We start from the raw sequence: 16,027 nt of genomic DNA on the forward strand, positions 1-16,027 counted from the left end.
CACCACCAGTCAAACGTTTTTGCATCTGTAAGATTTTTTATGTTTTTAAAAGAAGTCTCTTCTGCTCACCAAGGCTGCATTTATTTGATAAAAAAAATAAAAAAAATAACCAGTAATATTGTTAAATATTATTACAATTTAAAACAGCTGTTTTCTATGTGAATATACAGTAAAGTGTAATTTATTCCTGTGATCAAAGCATCATTACTCCAGTCTTCAGTGTCACATGATCCTTCAGAAATCAGTCTAATATGATGATTTGATGCTCAACAAACATTTATGATTATTATCAATGTTGAAAACAGTTTTTTACATTCTTATTTCAGGATTCTTTGATGAACAGAAAGTTAAAAAGAACAGCATTTATCTGAAATAGAAGCTTTTGTAACATTAAACACGACCGTTCAAAAGTTTGGGGTCAGTAAGAATTGTTTTTTTTATTTTTGGGGGAAATAAATAAAATAAATCAATACTTTAATTCATCAAGGATGAGTTAAACTGATCAAAAGTTACAGTAAAGACATTTATAATGTTAGAAAATATTCTATTTTAAAGAAATGTTGTTCTTTTGAACTTTCTATTCATCAAAGCATTTTGAAAAAAAAATTGTACACAACTGTTTTCAACACTGATAATAATCATAAATGTTTCTTGATCATCAAATCATCATATTATAATGATTTCTGAAGGCTCATGTGACACTGAAGACTGGAGTAGCCTAATGATGCTGAAAATAATTGACATATTAAAATATATGAACATTTATTTTAAATTGAGACTTTTTTAAAAATGTACCGATCCAAAACCTTTGACTGGAAGTGTATATTAGATCTTCTCATGAGACGGTTCATCATCATCCCAGAAGTAGATGAAGATGGCTAAAGAGAGCAAGACGAGGCAGGGATGTTCTGCACAGGAAAAGCCGTCTCCTCTCGTCCGGTTTTGTCGGGATTTGTCCGGGTGCTCTCCGATCGCTCCCCCGTTCCCCCCAGCGAGGCGCGCGTGAGTCTGCGTATGGACGTGGACAGGCTCATGATGGACCCGCGGGACCAGTCCATGTTGGGCGCGATCCGCTTCAGAACGGCACGTCGGAAGAGGATGTAGACCCAGGGGTCCAGGATCTGGTTCCACGTCGCAAACCGAAGCCAGAGAAGCAGCCGGGCCACCTTGAGCTTGCCGCCCGACAGCACGGTCTGCGCAATAAACACCTGTCCAAGCCAAACACAAGCAGTGAGAAACACACACTCCAGTCAGGTCAGAGGCGCTCATCCTTCCCTCGCGGGGCAACTTCGTGAAAATCATTTCTGAATGAATTTGAGTGTTCATCAGAGGGGTCAGAGACTTTTGTCGCACTTGAACCGTGAATACATAAAAAAAAAAAAAAAAGATTGGATTGCCTCAAAATGCTCAAAATTCTAACAAACTTTATACCACATTTTTTTATTTATAATGTCTATGTGTGTAGCTATCTGAATGCATACTGAAGAGAAACTGACTTTAGGACCCAGCGGAACAGCTCATTTGCTCCATAACGCCACCTTCCTAAAATAATTGCCAAACAAAAAAATTTTTTTTTTCTAAAATGCAATTCCACCCCTGTAGGATAATGACCGATGTCAAGAGTGTGACTTAGGCCGTTTTAGTCATTAAGTCAACAGACAATGAGAATTTGACAAGCTTTTCAAGATGGCAGCTGCATCAAGAAGAACGAAAATCTACCTCAATTATTGGTTCAGTTTTTTGTGTTTTCTGAGAAACCTGAAAAAATTACTTGGGCAATTATTTTAGGAAGGTGACGATATAGAGCTATAAGGCCATCTAGAGTCATGAAGTATCATGTTTTATTATTGTTTTTCCACAAGAGTTCGGCAAAGACACCCAATGTAACATATTTTGTTACATTGGAAGAGGTGTTAGGAAGAGGTGTTAGTGAGGCCAGCAGGGGGTGCTCACCCTGTGGTCTGTGTGGGTCCTAACGCCCCAGTGTAGTGACGGGGACACTATACTGTCAAAGAGCACCGTCCTTCGGATGAGACGTTAAACCGAGGCCCTGACTCTCTGTGGTCATTAAAAATCCCATGGCATTTCTCGTAAAGAGTAGGGGTGTAACCCCGGTGTCATGGCCACACACCATTGGCCCTTACCAATCATGGCCTCCTAATAATCCCCTTACATTGAATTGGCTCTATCACTCTCTCTCCTCTCTCCACCTATATCCGGTGTGTGGTGAGCGCACTGGCGCCGTTGTACTGTGGCTGCCGTCGCATCATCCAAGTGGATGCTGCACACTGGTGGTGGTTGAGGAGAGATCCCCTGACATGATTGTAAAGCGCTTTGGGTATACAGTAGTACATATGAAAGCGCTATATAAATGCCCGATTCTATTCTATTCTATTCTATTCTTTTCAGCTGAATTAAAAGGGTTATGCAGGAGTTATTTTGAATTTAAGTTAAAAAAGAATGTGAGGAATGTGCTTAAATTACTATTTATTTATCATTTATTGATCAAATCTGGTAATTTAAAGGTAGATAAAAAAAAAAAATCTTCAAAAAAAATTTATTTAAAAAATAGAAAAAAAAGTATTAAAATGAAATAAAATCAGCTTTCTGGACAAAAAAAAAAAGAAAAAAAAAAAAAAGTAAAATTTTAGGGCTTCGGATCATTTTGACCCGCGAGGGAAATATGTGTTGTAAAGTGCGAGGGAAGGATGATGGTTTTAATAAAATAAACCCAGTCATTATGACGCAAACACTGCAGGCTCTGTCATATCGAAATGTTTATGAAAGTGAGCAATGAGAATAACCAGAATAAACAGTTTACTGGAACATAATTACTGGCTTCATGCCGATTACTAAATATAATCGGTCCTGTTTTTAATTTATCTTCACCAAATCTGTCAAGAAAATATCCAGGACATATTTCACCCTTAAAATAAAAGGAGTTCAAATAAACATGAAAGGTAGAATGTGTGGGGGAATAATGCTTAAGTGTCATGAAAAATAATAAATACCACTTAATTTGATTCGAGTGTTACGATTAATCATGTTATTGTGAAAAACTGAAGCAAAACAAACAAACACTGGAGGAGTGTGTGTGTGAGGCCAGCTGGGATTTATCATTCGGACACTAAAGTGTCCTTTGTGAAGGATGAAACCAGCTGCTCTCACACGACCTTTCTGGAGATTTTTCCAAATTCCAGCAAAATACCAAACGTGTTTGAGGTGAACATGAACACTTAGCAATGATGCAGCGCATACAGCGGGGATGGAGTGAGCTTAGCCGTTCGAGATCACTGACCTTTGCAGTGTTCACTCGACAAAACACACACACACACACACACACACACACACACACACACACAAACATATGCACACACACAAACACATGCACACACACACACACACACACACACACACACACACACACACACACACACACACACACACACACACACACACACACATACATACTCACAAACATATGCACACACAATCACACACACAAACACATGCACACACACACACACACACACACACACACACTCACAAACATATGCACACACAATCACACACACATGCATTTGATGGGACATGACAGAAAGACACATTTACCATGGTGAGTAGTTTCTGCCAAATAGCTTCTATAATTATATATATATATATATATATATATATGTATATAAAAATCAAGGCATACATTTATATTACATATTTAATAAAATATAAACATTGCAAAAACGTTCACACACCCACCCACACATACATATTTATATATATTTATAAATATATATATATATATATATATACACCTTTGTATGCATAAAGTATGAAGTTATCCTCATAACTATGCTATTTAGGCAGAAACTCAGATTAGCGTGGGTTAATCCGGATCACGATCTGATGCGTGAGGAGCGAGTGTGAATCCGGAGCACGATCTGAATTACCCAGTGACGGCATGGGCTGCTTTACTCGCCTCAGTCTAGACTCCTGACACAGGATGTAAATCCAGGGGTCACAAATCTGATTGCAGGTGGCCAAGCGGAGGTAGAACAGAACGCTATAGGGGTTGACGGCTACGGGCGACATTACGGCGGTCTTCAAAATGTACATCTGTCCGGGAGAAACAAGGTTAGAGGCGTCACAGGTCACTTCCCTGTGAGCGTGTTCCGTTCATCTCACATCATCATGACATCATCATGACATCATCACACTAGAACACAGGAATTCCAGAGTGTTTGTTCCCAGAGTTCCATTTCCGATCACAGACGCGTGGCTGAGAGTTCCAGCGGCGTCTATTTAACTATAGGCCTCTTCTTACTCCATATCTTTTATTGGTTTTCAGTGACAGAACAGAATAGGACAACGTAAAAAAACAGTAGAGCCAGAGAATGTCTAATACGGGGAGAACTGCCACTCTCAGTAAACTTCCGGCTTCTGAACTGGTTGCAGTTCCACTCTGGCTCCACATGAGGGCGCTCACAGGACGAGTGCAGTTCCACTCTGGCTCCACATGAGGGCGCTCACAGGACGAGTGCAGTTCCACTCTGGCTCCACATGAGGGCGCTCACAGGACGAGTGCAGTTCCACTCTGGCTCCACATGAGGGCGCTCACAGGATGAGTGCAGAATGAATGGAGGTCTATGGCGCTATACCCCTCAAAATCAACTTTTCTCAGGATATAATTTTTTGTTTAGTAATTTGAATGTTGTATTCGAAAGGAGATGCAAAGAAATCACACATTGCTGGGTGTTAGATTTTTTAGAGTCACTTATTTGCTTTAAAAAGTCTTTTAAAATGTCAATGACGTCACACACATCGTACGACCAGAGATACTGCTTTACGGCAGACCTTCAGTCACTTTGGTGCTTTCGCGCTCTGCACTTTCTTTTCTCTCGAGGCGTCGACAACACAGCTGACACAGGTAAACACACAACACAGCTGACACAGGTAAACACACAACACAGCTGACACAGGTAAACACACGTGCTAGAAGAGTTTTTGTTTTGTTGTTTTAAAAGACCATCAATCGGTATCTCTGGTCGTAATCAGTCCTTCACTGACCAATCAGCGTTCATTAGCAGAATGCTAGCGTGTTATGGGCAACAACAACTCAACCTGTAAGAAATCGAAAGGACATAAGTTTCGACCTATAACCCATGTTGAACTTGCAAAACCTACAATCAAATCTGAGATTTCTCAACAGCAATCGGGTGAAAGAGACAAATTTAGCCGTCTAGCTCCATAGACTCCCATTCATTCTGCACTCATGGGCGATCGCCCCCAGTGGAACTCTGGTGGAACTACAACCAAAATTCGGTACGACTTAATAGGGAGTGGCCAGGCTCTCCGTAGACGGGCTCTGGTAGAGCATAAAACAATATCCATTATTAATCCCTTACATGACCCCCCCACCCCCCCCCCAAAAAATCTAATAACTCAAATGTAAAAAAAAAATATATATATATATTTTAAATATCCTCTCAAAAGTCTCACATACCTAATGTTTCAAAATGTGTATTTTCTGTCTATTATGGTATGTATTACACTGGAAGACAATGAAAGCCCCAGAATTGAAAGAGTGCGCCAGTACAATGGTAGAAATTGATGTCGTATGAATCTACGCTTAACCGAGTAAATGATGTTAGAGAGGAGGGGTTGTCTCCTTGGGAAGAGTTCTGAACACATATTACAGTAAGGTCTCAAAATGAATAGATAAGCACTTTGTGTTTTGTCTTTTACTGTGTTTTATTTCATGATCAAACCATGCTTGTGAGAACATGTAACCCTGTTTTTATCGTAATGTTGTGCTCCTGTCAACTATCAACCTTCCAAAAGAACAAGGTAAACCCTTAATGTATTTTAAGAAGCGATCCCGGGTCTTGTAAAAGGATTTAAGTGAACCAGAGAGTGAGCATCTTAACTTTTCAAGCCCAAGAGTCTTATCTAGACAAACCATCAGTTGTTTAAAAAAAATAAAAGAAACATTTATTTGTCTCAATAAGACTCGGCTGGATCGTGTCGAGACTTTGAAGCTGCACTGAAACTCACATTTGGACCCTCAACCCGTTGGACCCCATTGAAGTCACTATATGGAGAAAAACCCTGGAACGTTTTACTCAAAAACCTTCATTTCTTTTCCACTGAAGAAAGAAAGACATGAACACCTTGAATGACGTGGGGGAGAGTAAATTATCAGGAAATTTTAATTCTGAAGTGAACTAATCCTTTAATATCTGCTATCACTTTATTTTGATGCCCCCCAACAGACACTTTGCAAGTGCATGTCAACTAACCCTGACTCAACAGTCTACTTACACTCTACTCAGAGTTAATTTAGCACACGATTGGCTAACGGTGAATTTGTTTTGTTCAAAATAATTTGGGTGTGTGTTTGTTGGTGAGGACTTCCTGTTCTTCCCCTCAACAGGAAATGGCGTTTCCACCCATTTGTCTTATCAGCTGTTCTCACACAACTCCTAAATGTTCCTCAACTCGCAAAACATGGAAGAGTTCCCAGTGCGAAGAACCTCTGAATGCGTTATTTGACAAGTAAAGCATCTGGGTTTTATTGTGGGCTTTTACATTTTTTGATTGTATATTGTTTTGTTTTACTCTTATTGTTTTCCTACTTTACGGCCTCAGTAATGCACAGCAGTATTTCTGCTCTACATTTAGATAAACAAACAAATACTTAACAATAAGCGGGACGATTGAAATGGATTCGGACGATTACGAGAAGCGGTTCTCATAATGTCACAGAGCAAGCAAGTACCAGATGCCACCGACATCTGGATCTAAAACGGGTTGGATTCACAGAACAGCATGTCGAGTAAACAGATCATTTGAAGTCAGATAAGAACAGCATGGAGTCTGTGCGGTTGAAATCAGATTAACGTTCAAGGAAACTTTTTTGCCTTTTTTTCCCAGAATGCATTGCGCTGAGCTAAATGAAAAATACATTCAAGATGGTGGACGAGTCATTTAAAGCTATCGATGGTAAATACTTCCAATTCCATATTTTTGGAATTGGAAATAATTCCAATTTTTATGCATTCTGGAGTGATGCACCAACGTCAAACTACCGGGATCAATTGAGCAGCACGGAAGAAGTTGCAGAACAAGTTCAATCAACAGCATTTGTGGCATATTGATTACCAATAATGCCAATTTTAAGAGGATTTAGAAAGCAGAAACTGAAGTTCATAACTGTATTTCTTCTGTTCAAAATTGTTTTATGTGAGCTGTAAAGCTGCTTAAATCCTTATTTTTCATCAAAAGTCATTTTAGAGTTTATGGCATTGCATTGTCATTGCAACAGTTTTGTCAAATATTTGTAAAATAGTTGTTATAGTTGTAAAATTGGACATGACTGGATTGTTTTACACGCTAAAATCATGTGGGCATGTTTATATCTTGTAACTATACTATTGAAACAGTGAGTATTTTGATGTGTTTGGATTGGCCCCATTCACTTCCAGGGGAGGGAAAGTGGAAGTTCATTAGGTAATCAACATTTCGTCAAATGCTTCAACTTGTACTTGTACTGAAGCCATAATATTCCTCAACGAGATTCCTTCTTGTTCGCTTCCTAACCTAGGTATCTTACTCGGAGCATGGATGGTTTCACAAAGAACTTTGGAACATTTTCAGTGCACAAAATGTGAACTTTTAAAAGAAAAAGGTTCTTTAGATTTTTAAAATGTTCTTTGCCCTAAGAAAAAATAACCCTTTTATAAAGACCTGTTTACTGAAAGGTTCTTTGGGGAACCAAAAAATGGTTCTTCTAAGGCATTCTAATGAACCTTTTCCCACTGAAGTGCAATGGAAAGGTTCCATGATGGAACTTAAATGTTCTAGATGGAATCACAGATGCCAATAAAGAACATTTATTTTTAAGAGTGAGGGAAAAAAGGTTCTTATAAATGTTATTCACACTAAGGAAAAAATGGTTCTTTTAAGAACTCTGAGGGAACCAAAAATTGCATCGCTGTGAAAAAAAACCTAACTTTTGGAACCTATCTTTAAAGGGATAGTTCACTTTGAAATTAATTTTTGATATGTTTTAGCTTACCTCAAGGGCATCCAAGATGTAGGTGTCTTTGTTTCCGCAGTAGTTTCAATTTTGATATTTTTAGGTCAAACCGTTCTTGTCTGTCAGTCATATAATGCAGGTCGATGGTCACTGTCTCAAAACACAAGCACAGAGTCCAAATTAAAACAATTCCCCATCATCCAAATTAAACAATACCCCATCGTAAGTACACACTGATGGCCTAAGACACGAAACGAGCGGTTTGTGTGAGAAAACGAACAGTATTTATATCGTTGTTATCTCTTGAACACAGCACACGTCCAAATGATCTGACGGCGCGGGCGGGTATAGATATATACATAGATGTCGCCTTGGCTACGGTTTCGTTCCAATGAACTGCAGTAGCGAAGGCGACATCTAGTGTATAGATGTATACACTAGATGTCGCTTGGCTACGGTTTCGTTCCAATGAACTGCAGTAGCCAAGGCGACATCTATGTATATATCTATACCCGCCCGCGCCGTCAGATCATTTGGACGTGTGCTGTGTTCAAGAGATAACAACGATATAAATACTGTTCGTTTTCTCACACAAACCGCTCGTTTCGTGTCTTAGGCCATCAGTGTGTACTTACGATGGGGAATTGTTTCATTTGGACGATGGGGAATTGTTTTAATTTGGACTCTGTGCTTGTGTTTTGAGACAGTGACCATAGACCTGCATTATATGACTGACAGACAAGAACGGTTTGACCTAAAAATATCAAAGTTGAAACTACTGCGGAAAAAAAGACACCTACATCTTGGATGCCCTTGAGGTAAGCTAAAACATACCAAAATTTTATTTCAAAGTGAACTATCCCTTTAAGAGTAGATTTCGGGAACAGCTGGTCAATTCGCTCTTGGTATAGAGGAACTCACCAGTAAAGGGCACCAGCAGATGGAGGCGATGGCCATGATCAAGATGAGCTGCACCATCATCTCCACTTCGTAGTCTCGTCTCCGTTGCCTGCTGTCCTGTCCGCAACACACCCTCAGGAGAGTGATCACGGTCACCGTGTTGAGCAGGAACGACACGGCCAGCGACAGCAGGCCGACGAGCGAGAAGATCAAGCTGAAGGTCATGTCTAGAGGTTTGGAGCTGATGTTGAGGAAGCACCAGGAGCCAGGCACCTGGAGGTGGTAGTTTCCCAACCCCGTCAACGGCAACAGGCTAATGCAACCGGCCGTGACCCACACAATGGCCACAGTTGAGCACGCTCTCGAGTTGGTCATGGCGGTGGAACGTGCGAAGGGTCGGTTGATGCCGATGAAACGCTCCACAGCCATAGTGGCGCCGAGAAGAAGCGGGCAAAGCCCGTAGAAGACCATTGACATGCCCATGAAGTTGCAAAAGTGGCAGTGAGGGTCCAGTTGGCGCCAGTTAAAGTGCGTAATGTGGAAGGACACCACGATGGACCCGGTGACCAACAGTCCCATGAAGTCGGTGAACACCAGGCCGCCAAGGAAGAGCAGGAACGAGGAACGTGAGCGGCTCTTGGTGTGCTGGAAAGTCTTGGCCAGGACCACCAGGGCGAAGAGGTTGGAGCTCAATCCGAGTCCGCTGAAGACCGCAGAGAAGTACGAGGAGGCGATGGTGTGGTTGGATTTGAAAGTAGGGCTGTTGATAGAGAAGCAAAGTGGAGTTGCGTTGCTTTGCGCAACAGTTTCGTCGACAGAGAGCAACGATGAAACCATGGTGACGGCTGATGAGTTCTCTTCTCCAGGGGGTTTATTTCATCCTGTGGACAAAAAGACAACGCTTAAAGGGTTAGTTCATCCAAAAATGAAAATTACTCACCCTCATGTCGGACCAAACCCATAATGGTGTGTGCACAACAAAAGCGAAGAGAAAATTCGCATCGGATTACTCGCAGGATGTTTCTTGTTTTTCGCGTCACTCGCGTGAATTAAAAACATCTGGAAACCCTCGCTTCCAAATTAATCTTGTTACCCACCATATTTATTTTAAAAATCTTTTATACATTCCTCAATGGCATATGCAAGTCCAACTTTAATGCTCCTCGACAAGTGGTGGTCCTTCTGTGTCCAAAACATCTTGACAAAAACAACTGTCATGAATGACAGTTAGCAACTACATTTGTTTGTCCGAGTTCGCAACAGTAACTGGAGGGGGGGGGGTTACCGATAGGTAAATTGACGCCGTAGGTCACATGACAGTGACAACGGCAGATGTCCAAATTTTATTCAAAACTCATTGCTTCTTGCGTGTTGAGCTTCCACTACCAAATTTGAGAGCTCTATGTATGTTCGTTAATCATGTTTATTTGTGAATAACTAAATTAACCGAAATTAACCTTACTTAAGTTAAATCTGTTCGTTTACGATCTCTTTATGTAAGTTTTGGGTGAACAGATTTGTGGATGGACAGAAATCTTCATTTGTGTTCCAAAGACGAATGAAAGTCTTATGGGTTTGTAACAACATGGGGGCGAGTAAACGATGACAGTACTTTCTTTTTTGTTGAACTAACCCTTTAGTAAACATGGCTAAGCACTGTATTTGCCAGGATTGTGTACTAATGTACACCACATGACGTTTTGGAACATTGTTTTGCTAGCAAACGGGAAAAACTAGTCACATCTCTGCGTGTTGTTTTCCCAATGACTTGTGCAATAGTACAGGACAGTTGATTCCGAGCAGCCGTTCAACCGCACACAGAGACTCAAACATGGACTATGATGGACGAAATGGACGTCAACAGGAAACGTCAAACATCTGACGAGTCCAATCTACAAATAAATGTTTTTTATTGTGACGGTTCCTTTCAAATGTAAGATCATAACAACAATAAACAAACCCAAACATAACATTTGCTGAAGTAAAGGGGAAGTTTTGAAATGATTTTTTACATTTATTATTAATAATATTAATCACAATAAACAATTAGTCCATGAAGTACAATAATTAACCTAAAACATGGTAACGTGTTAAATCATGCTAGCAACATGCTTATCATGTAAACAATGTGTTAAATCACGCTAGCAGAATAATTTGCATCATGCTAGCAACATGATTTGCTTCATGCTAGCAACATGCTAATCATGCTAACAATGTGTTAAATCATGCTGGTAACCTGTTAAAACATGTTGTTAACATGTAAAATCATACTAGCAACATACTTAAATATGCTAAAAATGTGTTAAATCATGCTGGTAACCTGTTAAAACATGTTGTTAACATGTAAAATCATACTAGCAACATACTTATCATGTTAACAACATGTTAAATATGCTAACAATGTGTTAAATCATGCTAGTAAGTAACCTGTTAAAACATAATAAATCATAATAGCAACATGCTTATCTTAACAATGTGGTATATCATGCTAGCAACATGTTAACAACATGCCAAACCATGCAAGCAAAATGTAAAATCATATTAGCAAAATGCTAGAAACTAGTTAAACCATGCTAGCAACATGCTAATTCATGCTAGCAATGTGCTTTTAAGTAATTTAAAACTTTCAGCACATTTGGTTCACAAACTTTCCCATCTATTATTAACTTTTCCTCTAACTTTCTCTAACTTTTCCCAGTAATTATTATAAAAACATTCTATATAATGAACCTTACCTATTAAATAATGTAATTATTTATTCATATATTATACAGCTTTTGCCACTGGTTTATGAAAGCATTCAGCCATTTAGGGTTAACAGTGATTTTAATACGCAGCCACTCATTATTTATATATTTTATATAAATGCATATATTGGATTCTAACTTCTGACCGGATAAGATGCATTATATATGTGTTATATATTATATATTAATGAGCATTATATATTAATGAGCCAAGTTGCTATGTTGCTTGACAAGCATAAATAGCCAACATGAACTATATTACTGTGTGAAATAATTCTTTATTCTGATCATTAATATTAATAAATGCATCTATTTACTGAACCGTAGTCTCTTATTAGTACACAGTAAAAAAACGTTTGGGTTACACATATTGGGTCACTATGTTGGGTTATTTAAAATTATATTTAAAAATATATTTGTTGAAACATATTTATTGTTTTATACAAATAAACAATCTGTATTTGAAAACAAAGTGTATTTTAGTTATTAAAATAATGTCAATGTAACTCAACTGTTGGGCTACTTTTACCCTATATATCACCCCGTAGTTGGGTTACTCGTTGGGTTATTTTTAACCCAACATTATTAAGTGAGTATCATTATCAAATGAGGCCATGAGTTACAGTGATTTTAACATGATTAAGATTATTCTTTTTTTTCAATAATATCCCTTAACCATTTGAACTCACTTTAATGTTAATGTTAATTCATGCTAAAAACAAACCCTCCCAATAATGAAGACCTGAACTTATATTCAGCCCTAAAGCTTTTGTGTTTTAGTTTTGTGGATCTACATGAAAACACCAGGATCTCATGAATGTCTATAGAATGAGCCACACCCTTATTTAACGACACATAAATCCGTCTCCGGTGTTTCCCTAAGGAATGTGAAGTGGCTCCTCTCCACTTTGGCCATTAAACATGAGTGGCTTCATCCACAAAACCCTTCAGATCGATACCGTAAGTGCCGTTACCTCAGCCATTATTTATCATCAGGCAAAAGGCTAAACATGGGAATACATTCGGGGACTGAGGATGCCGTCTCCACTCGTGGGTTCCTGTAATCGCTGCTAATGAGGATACAGTAGACAGAAACCTGAGGCTGGTGATGGTGGTGTTTATGTGTCTCTCTTAGCAGCGTAATTCCAAAACAAACTCCATTAGCCAAACAGAGACCTTTCCACGACGCGCTTGTAATCGAATTCGATAAAATGAGGCCCAGAAATAAGCTTAGCGAATGTCAGCGCCAGAGAGTGGGCCGGGAAATCTGGGATTCGTTTCCATGCGTATGCATTCACATCTTTAAGGATTTCAGTGTGAAGCTGAAATGGGTGAAACATCAGCAAAAGAGGGACATTATTTATCAAATATGATTATGTTGTTGTGTTGTATAATCACACCATTATATGATTCATTATCATATACACGCTAGAGATTAAAGGTTCTTGCAACAACACTTGTTATTAAGAACTAGGCTACTTTTAAAGTCCCCCTGTGATGAAAATCAAGTTTTTAATGTTGTTTATGTGTCTATGTGGTGTTTATAATGTGCTTTAAGTCAAACCATGTGTAAATTCATAAGTCGACACCATTGCTGAGTATTTCCTCCTTAAAACTGCAGTGAACCAAAGACAGTCTCAAAAACACGCTTTGAAATCGCTGGTGTTTCTGACGTCACAAACTACCTTGTAACCAATCAGATCAACGTGTGATCGTCAACCAGTGGATCTCTGAGCTGAGTGAGTGAGTGGAGGCGGGGCTCATTTGCATATTCATAGAACTGCATATACTAAATGAGACAAGGGTGTCGAGTTACATTCAAGATATTTTAAGGCATGAAGAATTTTTTTCAAGGAAAAAAACATTTAGGCTACATATGTAATTTTGGTGATCAAAGATGAGTTTTGATGATTATTGACAACAGAGGGACTTCAAAATGTACATGATTCTTTGGAAAGTTTCTTTAAATAAGTTATATGGTTTCTGGGGTCTGCAACACACCAGATAGTTTTCTGGAGAACTAGACAAGGAACTACTAGAAACCGAATATTATGACATCAAATGTTACATAACAGATTTAAAAATAAATAAATAAATGTAAAAAAAAAGAAAAAAAAGAAGGATTTTTGCGGTTGATTTTTGAAAACAGTTTTTCTTGTGTTAATTTTCTCACTCAGGCACAATAGTAGCCTAGTTCAAACTCAAGATTAAAAATCTTTTTTTAGACGTATATGCAATCTTCCACTAATATGACCCATTTATACCATGACATAGATATAAATATAGATAAAAAGAAATTCACATTATATATAATGTTATTTTTAGTTCCCTTACGAATGTTAATTAGCCTATATACTATTATTTATTACTACAAATAAAACAAACAGAAAAACGATGGTTACTGTATTTAAACATATTTGGTTTTGCTACCATAATATAGGCTAACCATGGTAGTTAACTGTGGTTGTAGAGATGGCAATCAATCCGCCAAAAACGTGGTTACACTTTTACTATAATAAAATCATGGTTCATTTTCGTAAGGGTTAAGTTTTGCACCTGTCGACTAAACTTTGTTCCACTTACATGCGATTCAATTTTGGCATTCACGTTGTTGTAGTTGACAAGTTTACAAAAACAGCCTAGATTATTTTCAACAAGTAGCCTACATCCACACCGAGTAAAATATATAACTCCTTCGCGCGCCGTTCAACTCGTCCATTAAAGTCGACAGCGAGACACATATTAATGAATTCAAAACGTGACGTTTACCTGAGAACCCGCGAAAGTCTGGCGCAAATTCCGTCAGTCTCCAGAGATCCTCGAGCTCTGCCTCCATCACCTCCATCATCCTGAAACACACTCACACTCCCCCGCTCTTCGGCTCAAATACACGCACGACTGTGATGATGATGATGATGATGATGTTGAAACACACCATCCTGTTCCTCCTTCCTCGCGCTTTAGCGCCACTATTCCCGGAAGAGCCGGAATTACCCTGAAAGAGTATTTGGACCTACGCCAGCAACTTCTACAACTAAAATCGATACCAGAAACTTTTTTTTTTTCTTTTCTTATAATGCATAGAAATGGCTTCCATAGATATAGACTAGCTTTCAATACCAACACAATTTAGATTGATCGAAAATATGTTGGGATGAATTAATGGCCTCTAAATCGTCTGTTTGTTTGTTTGTTTGTTTGTTTGGTGTAGGCTATAAGCTGTAACTGCAGTTCAGATGACTTTAATTTTGCATGAATGGATATTGATTGTAGGAAAATGCTTTCGCATATGTTTCAATAATGCACAACGTTGGAAGCGCTTTTTAAAGCACAGTCTGATAAAGTAATTACTGAAGTGTTCTTGTGATTGAGACAAACAGATCAGGAAATATCTTAAAGAGCATGAACGAGAAAACACACGCAAGCCAAGCATTGTAATAAACTAGTTAGTCAACAACATAAACCTTATAATGTTGTCTAAAAAAACTAGCCAAAATCTCACCCTGTGCTTAGCAAAATATTTATGGAAGATATAAGTGAATTTCTGGCAATAGAGCTGGTAAGTCCCGCCCCTTCCGTAAAACCCCGCTGGACCTCAAAGTTGAAAAACCGTCAATGCAAGTGAATGGGAGAAAATAATTATTTTCTGGTCCCGTTTGAATTGTGCCATGAATGTGAACATATGTTGTCTGTGAATTTTTTATATAATCTTTCATGTTACAAGTTTGACAGTATATGGTATGATTCGTCGGCTAGCAGTTGTGGAAAAGACATAACGAGAAAGACTACATGTCGCCTATGTGACGTCACCCCATAAAGTTGACTTACCCGTGGTTTTCGCCAACCTCAACGATTTTGTCCTCTCCCTGAAAGAAGGCGGTGAAGTGCACCAAAGACACAGTCATGTTTAGCGGGATCCGTGAGCTAGAGCCGTGTGCTAGTGGTGGTGACGTTTCAAACGCGTCGAAAGCAGCGAAGAGTTGTAGTCCACAAAGTGCTTTCACACAAAGTCTAACCGTATCAAACTTCTACCCGCTAAACTGTAGCATTCTTTACACGAAAAGTTATATAAAAAATTCACAGACAACATATGTTCACATTCATGGCAAAATTCAAACGGGACCAGAAAATAATTATTTTCTCCCATTCACTTGCATTGACGGTTTTTCAACTTTGAGGTCCAGGGGGATTAGCGGAAGGGGCGGGACTTACCAGCTCTATAGCGAGTCGCGCAATTCTGACTATAAAACTCGCAATTGCGATTTTATATCACACAATTTTGAGATAAGATAATTCTCAGAATTGTGAGATGTAAACACAATTGTGAGGAAAAAAGTCAGAATTGTGA

General features: G+C 38.8%; 1 protein-coding gene across 2 annotated transcripts; it reads right to left on the reverse strand.

Moving 5' to 3' along the window:
* Window positions 1–741: 741 nt before the first annotated feature.
* On the reverse strand, window positions 742–14,583 carry tbxa2r (thromboxane A2 receptor). Of its 2 annotated transcripts, XM_084415694.1 has the most exons (4): window positions 14,449–14,583; window positions 8,954–9,813; window positions 3,974–4,110; window positions 938–1,208 (listed from the first exon to the last, which is right to left on the reverse strand). In XM_084415694.1, exons 2-4 carry the CDS (start codon window positions 9,767–9,769, stop codon window positions 1,076–1,078), a joined length of 1,086 nt encoding a protein of 361 aa, XP_084271820.1. In that variant the 5' UTR covers window positions 9,770–9,813; window positions 14,449–14,583; the 3' UTR covers window positions 938–1,075. The 2 variants fall into 2 exon arrangements, with proteins under 2 accessions (XP_084271819.1, XP_084271820.1); XM_084415693.1 differs by lacking the exon at window positions 3,974–4,110 and having other exon boundaries at window positions 742–1,208.
* Window positions 14,584–16,027: the final 1,444 nt, after the last annotated feature.

This window comes from Rutilus rutilus (genome assembly GCF_951802725.1).
Source record: "Rutilus rutilus genome assembly, chromosome: 8".
NCBI lineage: Eukaryota > Metazoa > Chordata > Actinopteri > Cypriniformes > Leuciscidae > Rutilus > Rutilus rutilus.